The 20,175-nt window shown below is 47.0% G+C and overlaps 1 protein-coding gene across 3 annotated transcripts in view; it reads left to right on the forward strand.

Moving 5' to 3' along the window:
• KATNAL1 (katanin catalytic subunit A1 like 1) overlaps nt 1–20,175 on the forward strand; it is a 108,631-nt gene that overhangs the window by 71,794 nt on the left and 16,662 nt on the right. The window contains exon 11 of one of the 3 annotated variants that reach the window (XM_072930243.1): nt 17,189–17,802. The exons of the other annotated variants lie outside the window; for them this stretch is intronic. Coding sequence (XP_072786344.1) covers nt 17,189–17,279 — 91 coding nt within the window. The 3' untranslated portion in view covers nt 17,280–17,802. Of the gene's footprint in view, nt 1–17,188; nt 17,803–20,175 lie in introns of those variants that run through there. 3 annotated transcript variants of the gene reach the window in all.

Below are 20,175 nucleotides of genomic sequence, written 5' to 3' on the forward strand. Positions count from 1 at the left end.
AGTGTACTTCTGTCGCCGCAGGCCCCCAGCCGGGTAATAATTAGCATTGACTCTATGATTGTAGAAGGTTAATCAATTGCTTTATTATCTCATCTTATACTATATTATACTATACTTATTAAGAAACTCAATAACCTTTACAGCCAGTCTGATACAGCTTTGACCTAATTGGTCAATCCATCCAAACACCATCCAGTGTCCAATTAAGAAATCACCCTTTGGTAAACAAATCTCCATGACACATTGCACATGCGCACAACAGCAGGTGCAACAAGTGGAGATAAGAATTGTTTCTCTTTTTTTCTCTGATCTTCTCACAGCCTTCCCTGGGAAAATGCCTGGGAAATTCTGTGCCTGCTTTCTGTGGTCAGAGAGCTGCTGCCACATACTTCTACTTTTTACCTGCCAGGAAAATTTCCCAGACCCTGGAAATACCTCTTGCCAAGGAAGGGAACAGTGTTAGATAGATGCTGAGCACTCAGAAATCATCAGTCTTCCTCTAAAGGAGGATGGATAGTGCTGCCCCACACAAGCCTCAGGGGGGGACGTGGGCGTCACTTTGTGCTGAGACATCTCATTAGTTCGATGCAAAGGCCCAGCTAATTGCCAGCCTGCCACATAACCAAGAAACCAAAATGTTCACTCTGTGGTCTGTTCTGGCTTCCCTCAGGCTGCCTTGGAGCATCTGTGACACTTGCAACCCCCACTGAAATGCTGATTTGTTTCTGTCAGTCACCCAGAGTTGGTTCCTTGGTGTCAAGCTGACTCGTAGGTCACTGCTTAATTTGGTGTAGGACAATGGTGATGGCACAATGCATGGTGGGGCTGGGGCGACATGACCCTGCTGAGGCTGTGTGCGTGGCACAGAGCCTGTGGCACCTTCCTGCAGAGGAAAGGAGTGTTCTGGAAGGTAATATGCATGAGAGGACAAAAAGCAGCTGAGAAAAGCAGCCTGGGGCCCTTAAGGATTTATCTGTGCTCCTGGCATCTCAGGGCTCCTGGGTACCCTGTGCCAAAACAAATCCCAGATGAATGCATGGTGGACTCTTACCTGCACCTGGGGTGTAGTTGGAAAGTAAATTGGTGAGTTTACCAAGAGGAGAGGAGGCATGGTGTGGTCTGTCCCCTCACAGAACAGTGCAACTGCTCCCACATGGTTCCTCCTCTCTGTCATGCAGCTTAGAGCCATTGTCCCCAGTGTTTGCCTGACTCACCTTCCCAAACTACCTCCTCCCACCCCACTCACACAGAGCTGCAGGGTGAAGGTGTGCATTCAGCAGAGGTGTGATGCTAATGACAAGGTGTAGGGCAACATAAGCAGGAAATCCTGCCACAAGATACCTCCACAAGCACTTAATCAGGATTTCAGAGCAAATCATCACCCCAAAGAGATGGAACAACCTATATCCTCTTGTAATGCCAGGTGGGAATGCTGCTGCCGGGGTGACAGAGTATTGTGCCTGGTCCAGCTGCCTTGCCCTTGGCAGCTGTACCCTCCTGAAAGCAAATGTAAGAGAGAGTCAGATGCCTGGCAAATCCAAAGGAGAAAGGTTGACTTGCCAAAATTTTTAGTCTATTCAAGACAGAGTAATAAATACTTGTCTGAGTAGTATCTACTATTACTGGATGTGTTCCAAAATGGTTGGAGATGTGATCAAAAGAAGAGTGTTTCCATTTTAATAACTAATTAAACAGCCTAACTTCACCAGGGACCACTGCTGTGGAACTGAATCCAAAACCTAAAAGAAATAGTGGTAGCTATAGCCTGGAGCCTTAGCAGGGAATGAGTGATAGAGCAAAAACATCTGTCCCTTGGAAGAAGGTCAGAAAAGGCTGATAGTCCTCTTCCAAGTAGAGAAAAAGCTCTCCAGACTGGGAAATAAAGCTGTTCCCATTAGACCTGTGCCCCCGAGTCCTTGACAAGCCGGCCAGGGCAGTGGCAGATGCTCTCTGCTGCTGTGGTTCAGGCATATGGCTTTGTGTGGGCTGCAGTGGTCCAGGCTTAGCACGGAGCCAGGGCGGTGCTGTGCTGCCACAGGAGCGGCTGGTGTGCCCCAGCCTGGCCCTGGCCCTTCTTGTGGTTGCTGCTTTACTAAATCATCTGCTGGGCTGACAGCTCCCCAGTGTCCTCATGGCTTTGCCTGCAAAGCTGCCTTAATTCCTGGCCTTGAAACAGTCTGGGAACACAGCATGCATGGGGATTTGCAGCTCTCAGCATGTTTATCAGGGAAAACCTTCTCCATGAAAGTTAGGGTCAGCCCACAGCCTCCCCCATCATATTATGCTTGTGTAAGCGATCATGTTCACCTGGGTTTCCTGATGTTGCACTGATGCCAGCTTTTTATCTGCTCTCCTCAGCACAGAGGGCATCCTGCCTTACCTTGGGGGATGTTTTTACTGGATTTGTTCAAAGCTGGTTCCCTGGGTCATCTTTGCCCTGGTGCTGCGTTTGGCTGAGGTAGGCCAGTAAGGTAAACATTACTCCAGAGAGGAGCAGAGAGGCAGCAAGATGCCCATGCATGTGCATGTCCACAGGGAGGAAGGCTGGAAGCTCAGGGTGTGGTGCCACATGCTGGGATGCACCACTGGACCAGGGGTCCCCACAGCAGCAGCCACTGAGAGCATGAGCAGAGACCTCACCCCACCTGGATTTGCATCCAGAACTGTGCAGACAGATCAGGTAGGAAAAAAATTGCCTCAAGAGGTGTATTTGACAGAAAAATCTTTTTGTTTTTTCCTCTGAGAGATTCCCCAGACAAATCTGGAAAAACACAGAGAGGGTGAGTTGGGCACAGTTTATGACTAAAGTGGGCAGTGACCTCTGCAGTGATGGTGTCTTATTTCTCTCTGTGGGCATGGCTGCCAGGCAGAACAATAAATCTTTCACATGGAAGTACTTGGCATGGACCTAAAGTCACATCCCTTTCTGCAGCCCTCTCAGCTGCACACCAGCAGCTCCAATTGCTGCTCCCAGCCTGCTTATCTGAGCACAGAGTCTTTCCAGGCTGCTGACACCTGCCTGCCTTGAGTCACACTTATTCCTTCTACTTTAGGATGAGGCAGAGAGAAAGAGAATCTTCCTGTGGGAGGCTGCACTGGTTTATTTATCAGAGGAGGCCATTCTTCATGCCACAGTGGCTGAACTGTGCTTGTCTCCAGGAGGGATTTGTGGTGTGTGTTTGACCTGCAGATGCACATGGAACAGCCCCACCACAGTCCCACTGCTAAGGAACATAGGATTATAGAAGCATAGAACGGTTTGTGTTGGAAGGGACCTTGAAGATCACCTAGTTCACATCTAACCCCCCTGCCAGGGACAGGGACCCCTTCTACTAGACCAGATTGCTCACTAGATCAGATCTCCATCCAGCCTGGCCTTGAACACTTACTGGGATGGGGCACCCACAGCTTCTCTGAACAACCTGTGATAGTGCCTCACTACCCTCAAAGTAAAGAATTTTTTCATAATATCTGATCCAAACCTACTCTCTTTTGGTTTGATGATGGAAAGCGATTGAGTGCTGGGAGTGGCAGTGCATATTTGTTCCAAAGTAATCCATAGCATGACAGTTGTGGTTTTGGGCCCTGGGAACTGGAATTTGTTCAGCCTCCTCTTCTCCTGACCTCCAGGCTGCCAGGATAACGGCTTCTCTCCCCTTATCTCAGCTGATGCTATCACTGTTCCTCCCATGCCCGCAGACACATGTCATGTGGCAAAATCTCCCTGTGGGGGAAGCTGCTATGCCAGCTTGGCTGCCAGTGAGCCTGGTGTGATCCTTCATTTCAAATCAGGGTGGAAAGGGGTCAGGAATAAATGCTTCTCTACTTTTTAAAGTATATTTCATCCAATAAAGCCAGTACAGTATCCTGCCCTATGATCTGTATATAAGAGCTGGCAAAGGAAGATTACGGCTTAAACCCCTCTGAGCACAAAGGGGTGAAATCTGAATTGTTGCTACCTCCAGTGTGAGTTTGGGCAAGCTCCTCATTCCAGCACCACTCCGGGGTAAGGGGCAGGTGGGTCCTTGTCATTAGGGGTTTGCCTCTTCCCAGCATCTGTCTTTTGCTGAGTGGGGACAGACTGATTCTGTGAAAGCCACTTGGGAAGCTGGTCATAGGACTGCAGCTGGACACCCAAGTCAGTGCCTGTTCTGCCACAGAAACAAGTCCCTGATCATAGGTAGGTGTGTCTGTGTGCCCACAAACACACCCTCATGAGTGCACTCCTTCTCTGGTGGCACTGAGAATGCTTTTTCCTCACACACTGGTATTTTGCTGAGCTCAAATGTCCCAGGCAGAGGGAGTCTGAGCAGCACTGTGTCTGAGGGACCCAGGTCTGCCCATCAGGGCTGAGGAGGGAGGAGCAGTGGTTTGCCTTTTGCTGGCTGATGAGATGAGTAATTTTATTCCTTCCACTCTCTTTACCATCAAAAATAAGGTGGTAAGTAAGCCTTGTAATACCCAGCTTAAAATACTGCTCTGCAGTTAAGAAAGGAATCACAGAATATGCTGAGTTGGAAGGGAACCACAAGGATCATTGAAGTAAAATCCTGGCCCTGCACAGCAGCATCCCCAAGAGTCACACCATGTGTCTGAGAGCACTGTCTAGACACTTTGTGGATCCACTCTGTGGATTCAGGCTGGTGCTGTGACCACTTCCCTGGAGAACCTGTTCCAATGCCCGACCAGCCTCTGGGTGAAGAACCTTTTTCTAATATCCAATATCAACCTCCCCTGGCACAGCTTCAGGCCATTCCCTCAGGCCCTGTTACTGGTCACCACTGAGAAGAGATCAGTGTTTGTCCCTCTTTCACCTCACAAGGAGGTTGTAACTGCAATGAGGTCTCCCCCTCTCCCCTCAGTCTGCTCTAGGCTGAGCAGACCAAGTTACTCAGCTACTCCTTATCTGGCTTCCCCTCAAGGCCCTTCACCATCTTCATTGACCTGCTTTGGATTCTCTACAGTAGTTTAATATCTTTTTCATATTGCAGTAATCAAAACTTCACACAGAATTCAAGGTGAGGGGAGGACAGGTTTGCTAAATATACATTTTATTGCTGTTTCCCTGTGTGCCATAATTGCTCTGTGTGTATGTCTGTGGTAAACAGGCAAAAATAGACATACAACACAGATTCCCTGAGCACAATGTTTAAAGGAGGCATGGGGGAAAGGTGGGCAAAGTGTGGATACTGCTCAGGTTTCTCTCCAGTTCAGCACTTTGGGAAGATGTTGGTGTCCTTACCTTGGGCCTGACAGAGGGAAAAACTGTAAGAGGAAGAATGGGGGTGTGTAGGAATGGTCTGCTTTTCACTGCACATCTCCCTCAGCACAGAGGCTGGAGGCAAACACCACAGTCTGAAGAGCTCAGGACCAGGGGCCACCTTTAAGCTGGCCCCTTTGCAACAAGACACTGTCACGGAGCAGCTGCCTTGGATCTGGAGATGGCAGTGCCCTGTGTGCCTCCCGCCCACTGTGCCCAGGCAGGGCTGTCAGGTGAGGAGTGGAAATGCTTTGCTCCCCACCCAGCCATGACTCACAGGGCACCTGCTCCTCCTGAGCTGCTGTAACCATTTCCATGTGCAAGGCTATCTGACCCATTCCTTGGGCAGGTGTCCCCTTGGCAGGTCCTGCAGTGACCCTTGAAGAGCATCCTGCCTGGCATGGGACAGTGGCTTGTGGACCACTGTGATGTTCCTTCTAATGCCATGTGCCAGCCCTTGCACCTGAGCTCCGTGGGAATGCTCTGTCACCAGCCATGAGAGACAGCACCATCCGCATGGCATAGAAACAAGGCATGGGTGTTGCAGGGATAGCTCTTGATTTACCCTGAAAACTACCCCTCTGAGCTCCTGATCATCCTTTGACCTGTCCAAAAATCATGATGCTATTTTTGTCTCATCAGGATTTGTGCTGCCATGTCATATAATACAGATTGTCACCGTGATAGCTCTCTTCCTTCCTAATCTCTCATCACTGTTGTTGGTCATGTGCAAGAGAGTGACTCCTTTCCTGTGACAGAAGAGTGTCGTGCCTAAAGAATTACTGGCAGGCAGCCTACAGGAGATTAATCTTGGCAGCCACAACAAAACAAGCTTTGTTTTACACTGTGTTCCTTAAATCCACTGTTTTGTCTTTCTAGCACCACATAAAAGAAACTTCCAAGTTCCCTTTTAGTTTCCTCTGCTACTCTTCAGCAGGTTTAGTGCCTAAAATCCTGTGGGAGTTTGCAGGAGCTGAACGCTGCTTTGGAGAAGCAGCAGACACAAGCCAATGGGAACTGCCACAAGAGCAGTTTGAGTTTTCACAGAAGCTCCAAGAGGATATGCCTAGGTGTCCATGGCTCCAGTTTCTGCCTCAGGTGGTCTGTGGGTGGTCTGGCTGTGATCGTCATCCCAGAAGCTGTGATTGAAGTACCCCTGGCATGGGACAGCCAAGCTCACCATGTGATCATCTCACCAGCTGCAATTTTCATGGAGATCCATGATGTGGCATATGTTGGGAGGAGGTTCTGGGATTCAGTTTCCTCAGCCTCCTTGCCACCTTAAGCCCAGCTTACTCCCAGACCTGTCCCATTCACATGGTGGTAAAGAGCTGCAGGAATTAGTGGCGTGCCTGTCCCGACACCTTCAGCATGGCTGCTGGAGCACATGGTATTGGGAGAATCTCTGTTGGTGGGACAGAAAGGGCTCCCTGGGTTTGTGCTTGGCAGGAGGCTAAGTAGAGCTCTGGGGCTTTTTCCATCAAACCAGAACTGCCACAGTCCCTTGATACAAAAAGTGCATCTGGAATAAACACACTGTGCTGGTAGGAACCTCTTATTTGAAAGCTGACAGCTTCACTCTCTCAGTGTGAACCTGTGAACTCTGATGTGTCCCATCAGGGATTGTCTGTTCCCCTGTGGCTGGTGCAGCCCTGTGCCACCTCCTGGGCCAGTTCAACAGAAATGAACCCATGTACATGCCTCTGTCTAACCCAGGCCAGACATCCCCAAGTGGGTGATTTTTTTCAGTTTAATGATGATGGAGCTGCAGGGTGGAATTGCCCACCTGGGGGAGGGCACCTATGCCTGTGAAATAGTATATGCTCTGCTTGAGAAACCCCTGGGTTTCCAAAGAGATTACAGCAGCCAGAAACACCCCTTCCTAAAGAATTCAGTGGTCAATAGCCTTTGGGTGGGAGAGAGAGAATTTAATCTGAATCAGATACCTGAGAAATTTCAAGAAAGAAAAGGAGTGGGAAAGGCTGCTGTGAGTGGAATTTCCACCCGGGGCACAAAAAAGCACCAGGGAAGTTTGCAGCAAAGCAGTGGGAATATAACAGCTGCTTTGCAGGGAGCTGTGCCCCTGGCTCTCCTGGCAAAAGGCCTCAAGGAGGGTGGGTGTCAGGCCTTTTATCTGCAATACCATTGTAGTGATAAGGCTCTGGTTCTCAAGAATACCAGAGATCAAGTGTGGAAATCAAACGAGGGCTTTAAAAAGAGGGCTTTATTTCAAGCTGAAGGAAATAAAATGGCCACCCTGCCACCCTGAGGGAGTTTTAACAGCTTTAAAACAGGCAGCTCCAGCTCTCCACTTTCACACAGCAAAGCAAAACCCGTATTTGATTTGTGTGCATTAAGGGGGCAGAAGAGTCCTGTGTGGATTTTAAAACTCATAAGGTGGGGAAAAAAAGTAGAAATCTTATGTTAGGTTTAGAATAAACAATGTTTAGCTGTGTTTTGCAGCTTGTGTTTTTTTTCAGGCATAACCATCAACAGACTCATCAGACTGAATCATTTCAGAGCTGTGCTTAAGCCTGCTGCTGTATTTTTTATTGCCATCAGAACAGAAACAACTGTTTCTCTTTACATTTCTTTTTAATTTTATCATCCTTTTTTTATGTGTACAATAGAATTGCAGAGTCACAGGATAATTTCAGGGAGAAGGAACCCAAGCCATGGCCAGCTCCAAAGCTAGACCAGGTCCTCAGGACTCTGATTATGAGTTTTTCTAGGGATGGAAATCCCAGCTCCTCACTTGGCAACTGACCAACACTTTCCTTTTAATAAACCAGATTTTTCCTCATCACGATGTGTGACCATTGCCTTGGTCCTTTCAATGTAAGTCTCTGGGAAGAGCCTGCCTCTCTCTTCCCTGTAGTTCCCTTTAGGCAATGGACAACAGAACTAGCCCCTTCCCCCCACCCCCCACGCCAGACAGCATTAGGACTCCCCCCTACCACAGTCCCCTAGATGCAGCCCCATGCATACTGAGGGGAATTCTCATTTCCTTCCATGTCCTGCTAATGGAGGGGAATACTCATTTCCCTCTATGTCCTGCTAATGTCCCTCTTTTGCTAATGTGGCCCCATGGGTGGCCAGCCCTCACCCCCCACTTAGCAGAGCTCTAAACAAGAAATTATGTGTTAGTCACAGAGTTTGGAGGGAAAATACCATCACTGAGAGAGTTCATTAAATATTTGACTTCTCAAGAAGCTTAAAACCTGTATTTGCTTAGAATAAAACTAAGAGCATGGCTTGAAAAATGAGGAAGAAGGAATGGGATATAATCTTGCAAAGATATGCAGCCTCAGAGAAAAGTATGGACAAATATTCATTGGAGGTGCTAAACAAATTCAGGTCCCATTCCAGTCAAGGATCTCCTAAGGCTTAAGTGGAAGAAAACTAGCCAATCCACAAGGATGGGCAGTGTTGGACCTTTATGCTTTTGCCCCAAAGTTCAGGTTCCTGCCCCATGGACCAGCAGAGGAGCCAGCCTGCGATGTGGTGATGCTCACCAGCATCCTGAGATGAATAGCTCTGGAAGGAGGTGGAGGGCAGGAGGCAGGGAGAGACCTGGTGCTGCTGAGACAGTAGTCTCTTAGAGAGCTTCCCCCATGCTTAACCACTCATTTGGGGAGCTAAAAGCCCTGTTGTTCTTTGGGAGCTAAAAGCACCTTTGAACCACTCTCCTTCAAACTACTCCACTGCTTGACGCCAGCTTCACAGCACTGACACTGCTGGAAACCTGGCTGGGCCAGGGCAGCCATGGCTTGTGCTGGCCCTGGGGTGAGGGGGAGGGTACAGCCTCTACAGCAGCAGTGGATATCCCAATCAATTAGCTCAAAAACTTCACCCCTCTTTGCCCTTTGCTCCTTCCTTAAGACATAACAAACTCATGCTCACTGATGTGACTTCTTGCTGGTGGCTGATGTCCCATGAATTCTGCTCTCCCATCACAGCTTGGACTAAAACTGCAGAGAGGGAATCAGGGGAAGTTGGCCACATTTAGAGACCTGCTTGGTTACATAAAAACAGGAGTGTGGCAAAACCTGCACCTCGTATCCCCACCTTCCCTTGCTCATTGGATCCCTCAGGTCACCCCAAAGCTGGTACATGCTCACCAAGTCACTGCAGTGCCTTCGACCACAGGTGCTCCTTCACCTAAAGGGGGAATGTAGCTGCTTTGATGTCATGGGCTGCTCCAGGCACAGTGTGACTCATGACTGATTGTTATCTAATAAAAACATCAAAATTCCCTGGGAGGGTAATTCTGTGCTGGCCCTCCATTTCCCCTGCCTTACTCTCAGAGTGCCAGACAGATTTCCAGCACTGTTTGCAGGCTGCTGGGTTGAGGTGGATGCTGTTAAGAGTTCCTGGATGTACCTGTGTTGCTGCCAAACTGCACATGGTTGCCATAGAGATGTAGGACACGTAGATCTGACTGATAATCTTCTTTTTTCTCCACCCTTTCTTTCTTTTTGCATTAAATAAAGGGAACTGCGTAGCTAGATGTGCCTCTGAGGAACTGCATTGGGAAATCTTGGCAGTCAAGTGGTGGTTTCAGAAACTGAAGGTGCAAGCAGCCATGTGTTTACTGGCAGACAAGGGTAATGCTCAGGGAGCAGACCTGCTCTAGAATGGGTGATGGACAGGATCTGGAGAAGGCTTCAGCTCTGCTGAGACCTTATATTGCTGCACAAGGTAGAAGGGAGCTCAGACCCTGGTTTTGTTATGCACCATCTCTCCACCCCCAAAATATATGATCTCATAACAGCAGAAATATCCTTTCCTAATTAATAATCCATCTTTGTGTCCACAAAACTTGGCCAGCTATTTCTGCCAGCAAATACTGTTTGCACTTTACAGCATGCTAGGATGTGATATTTGTCTATATAAACTTGATTTGCTCCTGTAGATCCTGGATAAAAACAATATAAGGTCTCATTCACTCCAGAATTACCAACTGCTTGGCTCCTGGCACGTGCAGATTTTTCAGCAATCTTGCCAGTGTAACTCTTGCTGGAGTTGTGTTTATAACATGCTGTCTCCTTTTGCTTTGGAAGATCAAGAGCGAGGCACAAATAATCACACGGCAAAGAAATACCTGTTCAGACATTTTATCAAAGACCATAACAGAAGCATTAAGGAAGTGTTGAAGTGTTAGGAATTTAAAGAAGAGGGGCTTCCCACCAGAGCTAGAATTGCCTCCTTCTTTGGTTGCACAATGTCCTCCTAAAGTGGGACCTCCACCAAACCTTGTGATTGCTGCATTGTGAGCCCAGCCAAAACATCCAAGATGAGGAAGGCCTTTGCCATTTTGGAAACTTTGCTTTTTCTCACAAAAGCCACCCTTTACTCACCTTAGCGAATCCTCCCCCATGTGAGCACTGCCATTAATGTCAGAGGAAATGAGTGCATGCCCAGCAGCATGGGACAGCCTTGCACAACCAGGCCTAAATATAAACCGGACATGAAAGATAAAGTCTCCAGTAAATAAAATTGCGATAGCCTGGGGCCCCAGCCAGCTCATGGTAATGTTAGGGGGTGTTTGCTGTCCTGGCTTCCCCTCAAATCAAACACATTCAGCACATGGCTCAAATACAGGGTTTTTTCCTGATTTAAAAGCATTCTTGAAACAGTCCCTATTAGCTGGTGTTTCAAAAGTGCTGTAACGTGAGAAGATGAGCAGTAGGGATATTCCTCGTGCTCAGCAGCCAGGGCTTTGTCCCTCCCTGCACACCAGTCAGGACATTTCCTGCATCAGCCTGCTGCCTGCCAGCTGGTGGCATGCTCGTGGATGGACACCCCACATACACCAGTGTGCTGGGCCCCATCAGAAGGCAGACATTCAGGTTAATTACCTCCCTGAGAGCCAGACTTCCAGAGCATATAATTCAACTCAAATTAAATTGCTCATCAAAGGGTAATCAGCTGGTCCACTGGATTTGCTAAGAGTCATAGTTGGTGCTTTCCTATGCCTGTGTTTTGTTCTTTGACACATTCCAGAATTTAAGGTCAAGATGGGAAGCAATGATCCATCCATCCATCCTGCATGCCAAAGCCTGCCTTCAAACTCAAGCCTCATAGTATCTTCAAATGGCTTTGTGTTGGAGGGTTCAACTGCATACCATGTGTAAGACGGCTCTGGCACATCCCTTTTCTGACACTCCTCCAGAAGGAGACATGCCTTCACAGACAGATTTTTGGGCAACCCAGCTGCTGGTCTGGCACAAGATGTGCATTTTTGCAATACAAATCTGTGCAGTGATGATGCTTGAGCTTTCTTGCGTGGCACTTGAAGGTATAAACCGACTTGAATTTATACTTGAAGGGTATAAACCAGTAGCAGTAACAGATGGATCTAATACTGGAGATGCTGTGTGCCTCTGAGGAAGTGCTGGTGCTCTCACTGCTGCTGGTGACTGCAGGAGAGTCCTCACACCTTGTGAGACATAGGGAAATGTCCAGGCTCTTGAAAAAATACCCCAACATTAAAACAATGCATCAGTTTTCGTCCTGAGCTCCAGAGGGTTTGCAGGACCTTTTGCACTGGTTTCAGTGAGAGAAATATCACCCTGAGGGGTGGTGTTTTGCAGAAGGCAGCGTGGCTGTGGCTTGCCCACACACACAGGCAGAGTTTCAAAGACTATGGAGATCAAAGGAAAAGGCTTCAGACAAAGCCACAGCACAGAGTAGTAGGCATGTTAATAATTTAGGAACAATCAAATGTAAGAAGAGTCAAATGCAGGCACTGAAGGAGTCACGGGGCACTCACAGTGAGCGCATCCCAAGGCAGGAGACTGGCACCAATGCAGGGCAAAGGGCTCCTGCTGCCCGGCTTCCCCTGCTGGCTCACCAAGGGAGGTGGCAGACTATCCTCCCTCTCCGGAGGGCCTGGAAGCATGACATGTTCAGACTTGTGTGTCTTTGGGAATAAAAACCTCTTTTTTGCTGGTTGTGTATGCAGAGCCTTTGGAAAGTGGTGAGTGCAAAGATTATGGCCAGTTGCCATTCATCATGCGCACGAGTGACCTGAACCTGAGTGTGCTGAATGTACCCAGCTGGTAACACAAAAATTATGTGTGATAGTTAAAAATTGTTAATAAACATTATTAGGGGGATGTATTTTGTCTTTGGAAAGAAAGGATTTTCAATCAAACTTTAGTTACCATGTGCCACTTATCTTCCCTAAACTGAAAGTAATGAACTTCAGCATGAATAGTGTTCTTAGGTGACTAATGGGATATTGGAAAACTCACTTGGTGATTTTTAGGGATGAGTAAGAGACGGTGTAAAGAGAGAGCCTGTCAGAAAAGTGCTTGTAATCCATCAGGGCCGGCTGCATGAAGAGATGAAAATGGGAACCTGAAATGGAGCTCCTTTATAAACCCATCTCACAATATTAAGGCATAAATTTTAGAGCTAGCCCACATAATGGCTTTCAGTTTCAAGTCACAGGTAGGATCCATTTTTAATGGTACTATTTTTGCTGTGGTGATTCTGACAAATGGTCAGAGAAATGTCAGTCTTGGCAGTCCATAAAATTAGCAACATCTCCCTAATAACGCTAAAGACAGGAGCCACTTTCTGAACCTGCAGGGACCAGAGCAGCCCTGAGTGTGCAGCACAGCTCAGGCTCTGCAGTGCTGCAGGGATGGATCTCTGGGGCAAAACAGAGCCTCTCCAGGTCGTTGTGCCACAGCCCTTGCTCTTACCAGGTGTGGGCATCCACAGCTCTCCTGGGCAACCTGTACCAGTGTCTCACCACTCTCACAGTAAAGAATTCTCTTTCTTATGTCCAATCAAAACTTACCCTCTCTCAGTTTAAAACTACCTAATCCTGTCCCTGGTAAAAAGCTTCTCTTCATTATTCTTATAAATACACTTTTAGTACTGAAAGGCCACAGTTAGTTCTCTCCAGAGCCTCCCCTTCTCCAGGCTGCACAACCCCAACTCTCTCAGACTTTCTTTGGCTATGCCATCCTTCTGATAATTTTTGTGGTCCTACTCTGGGCCCACTCGAATAGGTCCATGTATTTCTTGTCCTGGGGTTCCCAGAGCTAGATGCAGCACTCCAGGTGGGGTCTCACCAGACAGGAGTAGAAGAGAAGAATCCTCTCCCTCCTGCTGCTGCCCATGCTGCTTTGAATGCAGCCCAGGATATAGTTGGCTTTCTGGGCTGCAATCCTGCATTGCTGGGTCATGTCTAGTTTCCATCCACCAGTATCCTCGAGTCCTCTGCAGGGCTGCTCTTGATGCATTCATCCCTCTGCCTGTGTTGATATCAGAGGTTGCCTCAACCCAAGTGCAGCAGCTTGTACTTGGTCTTGTTGAACCTCATGGGAGCCCCATAGGTGCACTCTTCAAGCCTGCACTCTTCAAACCACAGTTCAGCTTGGTGGTCTGCAAACGCACTGAGGGTGCACTCAATCCCACTGTCAATGTCACTGATGAAGATCCTAAATAATATTGATCCCAGCATTGACCCTTGAGGGATGTCTCTTTTTACTGGTTTCCATTGGGACATAACTATAACTGGATGGACAGAGCCATTCGGCCAATTCCTTATCCATCTAAAGGTCCATACAGTATCTTTCCTACTGAAAGATACTGTGTCAAGAATGATGTGAAGGATTGACCCAAAGGCTTTAGAGAAGTCCAGGTAGACACCCTGCTCTGAGCTGCAAAGCTTGCACAGTGGGAATAAGCTGTGAGTCGGGGCTGAGCCCAGGGGGCCAGCAGCCTGCAGAGTGTGCCCTACAGGCACACTCCATCCACGCCAGGCACAGGATCAGCCCCCAGGAAAGAGGACCAGGCTGGGGGTGATGGAGGGAAATGCTTACTTAGCACCTAACCTTGACAGGACTTTTTATTTAGGAGTTCCTTAAGGTATGTGCCTACACCCACACATACATATATATGCATATTTTTATAGATTTCAAATCCAAAGTTAAAGTGCCAAGGCTTTTAAAAGCATTAAAAAATTTAAAGGCTCCTACTAGGAGAGATGATGGTGTGGAAGAAGAGAGAAAATAAAACTTTGCTCTGGCTGGGGGAGCAAAAATATAAAAGAGCTGCTGTGGGGAAGCCTGGAGTCACCTTTTTGTCCATTTCCAGACTTCGTTACTGCACATGAATTGTGGTCAGTGACTGTGAAATGGGGACATTCAGTACCTTTCCCACCATGGACCCTAATGTCCTCTGCTCACAGGCTGCCTCTCACTGCACAGCACAGTGGCAATCCTTGCACCTCACACTACCAAAATAAAAATAACATGAAATAACAGAAAATTAAACTTGGGTCAGTATCTACTGATTGGCAGTGAATGGAAGGGGGTCAGTTTCAGAGAGGGCTGGCATCAGGTAAAACAGCCAAGAGCTGATGCTTCAGGAAGTATTCACTACAAAATGTGGGGTTTTTCTTCTCTTTTCTTTTTCTCTGCATCTTTTTTAATGATCTGTAGGAGAAAGGAGAGCTCTGTAGATGTAATATCTGAGAGCTGGTGGTATCCTCATGCCTTTGTCTGCAGCTCTTTTCTCTGTAATTGTTTCTGGCTTCCTCTGTACTATACTTTGGGCTTTTCCTGGAAGGCTTTTTAGCCATCTGAAATTAAAGGTTCTTCTTCATCAGCCCTTTACCTGAGTTCCTTGCTTCCATTTCTAACCAGCAATTTTCTTAGCACACTGAATCAGCTCAGTTTTTCCATCAGAGGACAGGTGTTCCAGCTGGAAAAAGCCACTGGTGGGGAGGCTGTCACCTCTGCTTTTGACCCCAGCCCTCCTCATCCAGCACATGGGAGAGCGGCTCAGTTTCCATATCCTCCTTCAGCACAAGGAGTTGGAATGATGTTGCACACATGCATTTCCCTCTTCCCAGCAGTGAATCAGCACAACTTCCCTTACATTCCATTTTTCTGGGAAATAAGGGGATGTCCCTGTATCAGTACCTATGTGCTCAGAGCTGATGGAGGGGAAAGCCTTGCCCTGCTCCTCACAGCTTGTCCCCTCCTCTGTGCCGCTGTGTCCGGCTGTGTGGCCCCGGGGCAGATGGCTGCTCAGTTTGCAGCAGTGCTCAAGCCTGGAGGCATTTCCCAGGCAGAGTGGTAACCCGACGAAGAGATTAGCTCTGGCTCCTCTCCATGTTTAAATGAACTTCCCCTAATTAGGGAAATTGCCTGCGCTTACACTTCAGACAGATCCTCCCTGGAATTATATTCATAAACTCCTCATGCACTGCTGCACACAAGCCCAGTGTGGGGTGGGGATTATCCCAAGCCCCGGGCCAATCCCACCTCTGTTGTGATGGCCACATCACTGCCCAGGCTTTATGCCTTTCTGTTGGAATCTGAGATATTGATGATTCCGAGATTGTAGAAAGTCTCTGTCTTTCTGCCCCGTTGCCAAAGAAGAAGCTGTAATTCGTCTGTGCTGTTTTCAAGGTTGTTTATTCTTGCTTATCTCTAACATGTTCTGCTGCCCTGCCGCAGGTCTGTCCTGCAGGGCAGCGTGCGGGGCTCTGCCCCTCAGTGGGATGGTACAAACATTATATACCAGAAACTACCTGTGCTATATTTACAATAATGTGCCAATATCTATCATCTACATTAAACAGTGTGTCCCCAGCCTAAACCAACAGAAAAATGCCAACACTACAGTGAAACATGGAGGGCAAGAAGAAGGAGAAAAAGGACAAGACACACCCAATTTCCTCCATCTTGTCCCCTCTGAACCCCTAATCTAGAAACCTAAAATTTTACTTTTGCGCCCGTGCCACACTTAATTATTACTCTTATCAAACACTCAGAGCTTGTAATTCATCCTGTAAGATTGAAAACTCTTTTCCATGGACAGAGATCAGAGAGAGTGTCTCTCGGGGCTCTGTACAGGGGGGTTCCTGACCCCCTGCCAGGGTCCCAGACCTGCCAGGGCAGCCAGAGGGAAGCCCTGGATTCCCACACCTTTCTACCCCCTCTTTGCTCACTGTGCTCAGTTTGCTCATACCTCACACCCTCTTCAGCTGGAGGTGTGCAGGTTCCTCTTCCCCCATCTCTCAGTGGTTACCCTAACACCACCAAAGCCATAACCCCCCACCTAAATTTCATTATTCACCAGCCCCCGCTCAAATCCCTACAAGGCCAGCTCCCTTTGCTAAACATGTACAATTTTTAGGAAACCTTAAGGAAGTATAGCTTTAGGAGACTCTGTATATTCATATTATATTGCCACAATTTTTGCTCAAAACAGATTTTTCGTTTATGGTGAAGACAGTGCTGTGAGACAAATTAAGTCTGGGGGAAAAAAAGAAAGAAAACCAAACAAATTAAGCTTGTTAAGCTTTACAGAAAACCACTGCAAGGCTGAAGCAGGACTTAAAAGCTGGGGTTTTCAAAGGGCCCTGAGGGAAGCAGCTCTGGGACTGACACTGAATTTAATTTGCTCTATGCTGAAGGAGGCAGCTTTGGAGAAATGCCCATATGCATACTGATTCCTCCAACAGACACTTTACCAGATTTAGCAAAAATTAGGAGCTCCAGAGCAGTTGGGGAATCCTCATGATGAATAGAGAATAGAATCTAGAGAAAGGGTCCCTCTGCCTTAGTGAGGCCTTCACAGAACACTACAGCTTTTCTTTTAACAGAGACATTCCTTTTTCTCAGGAGATGTAATGGGAATTTATCAGCGTACATAGACAAGAGGAAACATTTTCAAACTAGAAAAAACCCACACCTAGCCTCCCAAAATTGCCAATGAAACCTGTGTAAGAACAGGAAATAAATTTTCTGTTAATAATCCTTAAGGTTAACAAATTCACAAGAGTCAGACAGTGAGAACAGTGCCCAACTCTGACACCTGCCCTCCAAAGCACTTTTTATTTTGTGTCATTTTTTAATTGAATGGATTTCTCTTTTTCTGTTCTTTGTATTGCAGGCAATGCTTTGGATGGCATAAAGAGGCACTGAGCCAGAATGAGCTGGAATTGAAAGAGATCTGGGGGAAAAGTGGAGCTTGCCTGGCTTGAGGATATTTCTTTTCAATGTGGAAAGAGACCAACCAAACAGGCAGAGTTTCCTATGAAGGAAAAGACACCAAAACCTAATTTAAGTCCTGGCTTCAAAGCCTGGTTCTTTATCTAAACGGCAGGACTTGTCATCACACGTACAGTCACATAGAGAGAAACAGAATAATAAGAGTGAAAATGTATTTAGTGCTTTTCATACAATGTTGTCAATCTGATTTATTTCATCTTGAATTCCAGTATCTGGAGCTTATGTTAAGGACCAAGAGGCTGCAGTTGCAAAGCTTTAGCAGCATTGCAACTTCTTGTTACATCATCTTCTTTCTCTCTTCTGTGGGAAAGAAGAAAACTTGAAACTCCAAGTCCTGAAGATCAGGCTTCAAAGAGCTTGTGAAAGATGTCTAGTTTCTGTGGTTTTAAAGCCTCAGTGTTTACAAGCAGGATGAAAATTTTGGGGGCAATCAGGTAGCATCTGGGACTGGTCAGCATGAAGCATGCACCATAACCAAAAATAAAAATAAAGAAATTACCACATACAGAATTTTTTTTTTCCCGAAATAGCAGGATTTCATGTTAACTTCATAATGGTAAGGAAATGGATGGATACTGACAGCTGGATATCCTGCTTTTACTTAGATTTGTCCCAAAAGCAAGGTGATACTGAATATATTGGGTTAGACTCTTAAACCTGGTAACAAGGTTTGACCTCCATGCAGGAAGAGAGGGAGTGTGGCATCTGTCCAGCCTCAGGCAGATCTTTGTGCCTCCCCTGATACCCAGATATTGTTTTGGGTACTGTGCATCAGCCATAGAATCTCTCTGGGTAGTGATGTCTGTCTGCAACCAGGCAGGGCTTGTAACCTGCCACACTATGCCTTTGTTTTCCCCTCAAGTACTTTTGCCTGTGTTTGCTTTGTGATTGGATCTTTGATTGGTGGCAGAACTTAATTTCTTTCTAAATTTGCCTGGGAACTAATCCAGTTCTTCCGAGTGCCAGCTATTTGCAAAGAAATAACAATGTCCTGGTTTAGAGTAACTCTGGGGCCAGCGATGAGATGGGCAGCCCTCCCTCCTGCCTGGCAGAGCCCACAGCGAGCACGGCTCTATAATGTCAACACACTCGGTACACCTCTCAAAGCCACTGAGCAAACATGTGCCGAGAGCGTGCCTCAGGTAGGCTGGCTTGCCAAGGGCTGCTGCCTCCTTCCCTAGCGGTGTTTAGTGAGTACATGGTTTTGTTTAAACAGGAAAACACATTAAGAGGCACTTCATCCTTGAGTGTTCCTGTCTCTGCTGCCTGCATTCCTGGCTGGGGTATTTAATGCACATTATGTGCAATGTGCTCATGGGACCCTCTGATTAAAATATCAGCAGGCCAAGAGCACTGGAGTAATCAGCATGACTCCTTAACTGAGAAAAGACCAGTTGTATTAAGTTTTCTATCAGTATTTCCTTTTCCTTAGGGTTCATGTCCTCTGTCTGATGGTCTGTATGCTTCCCACAGAGTTCCCAGTGGCCAAAGTGATGGGACTTAAGATAAAATCCACAGTCACAATTTTCAAGCGTAACCTCTGGTCTTGGTGTTGGGCTTCTTTAACTCGCACCGTATGAAAGTTTCCTTCAGCCTCCGGTGAACATCTGTGTTTCGTGTGCTGCCAGGATTAGTGCCCAGTCACTGAGCCAATGCTCTCCTTGTGTCTGTTTTTCTGTGCCAACCATGGATAGACACAGGATGGCTTACAGAAGAGGGGTGATGCTGCATGAGGTGAATTTCAGCTGAGGTTGCTCTATTTTCAGATGCTCAGGGTGAGGGGGTTCAAGGTGTTTGGCCTCTGTGACAGAGCTCAGCAACAAATCTGGTGTTACTAAAGTGTGAATTGAGCAAAGACACTATCCAGCCAGGCCCTCCTCCTGGTAACATCTGTAGTGTAAAATCTAATTCTATTCTCTTCAGCTCAGCGAGGTAATACAGATTTAGAGCAGTGCAAGTCTTGCTCAAATGTGAAAATTTACAGATGTAGATGTAGTAAAATCTAATTCTATTCTCTTCAGCTCAGTGAGGTAATACAGATTTAGAGCAGTGCAAGTCTTGCCCAAAAGGGAAAATTTACAGATGTAGTTGTTCTAGAAAAATTACACCTAAACCGGTCCTTGACTATTACTCCAAAACCAAACACAAAGCTATATTCCTCCATGATATTGTGAAGTGGATACTTTGTCTGAATGCAAGAAGCTGTCACCTTACTGAATCTGGGTCCCCAAACAGCAGACCCAGGGTCCCACAAGCATTTTGGGCTGCAGAGACGACAGCAGAGCTGCTTCCTGTGACCTGCCGAGCATGTCCTGGGAAGGGGTTCTCTCTACTCTGCCTTCATCTCCAGAAGACCCCCTGCAGTGAGCTCAGTGACCACTGATGGCCCTGGACTCACTTTGCACTAAGAAAAACTTTTCCAAGAGCTCCCACTGTGACGGGCATGGAGAAGGTCTCTCACCCAACACCCTCTGAGTTTAGCACTGGGGATGAGACACGGGTCTTATCTGTATTAAATTTTAAAAGAAGAAACAAGCAAAGAAAACAAAGCCACTGATTCTTTTTTAACATATTTTTCCTCTCTTCCCATGAACTGGGATAATTTTCTTAAACAATGTTTTCCCACCTCCATCTGATAGTCTTTCACTCAGACCAAGACACTTCTCACCTGCAATCAAGGTTTGTTTTTTTTCTAGCAATCAAACAAATCCCTGCAGTACAAAAGGGAGGTTATTTTATCTCCTTCTCAGTAAATAAGGTTGTTGAAGTGGGTTTTCATTGGATGCACTGCACCAAACACTGAGGTTAACAACGGCATTTGTTGGTCCTTCAGCTTCCTCCCAGCAGGCTGGGTTGCAGTTGTCAGAG

This window comes from Taeniopygia guttata, chromosome 1, assembly GCF_048771995.1.
Source record: "Taeniopygia guttata chromosome 1, bTaeGut7.mat, whole genome shotgun sequence".
NCBI lineage: Eukaryota > Metazoa > Chordata > Aves > Passeriformes > Estrildidae > Taeniopygia > Taeniopygia guttata.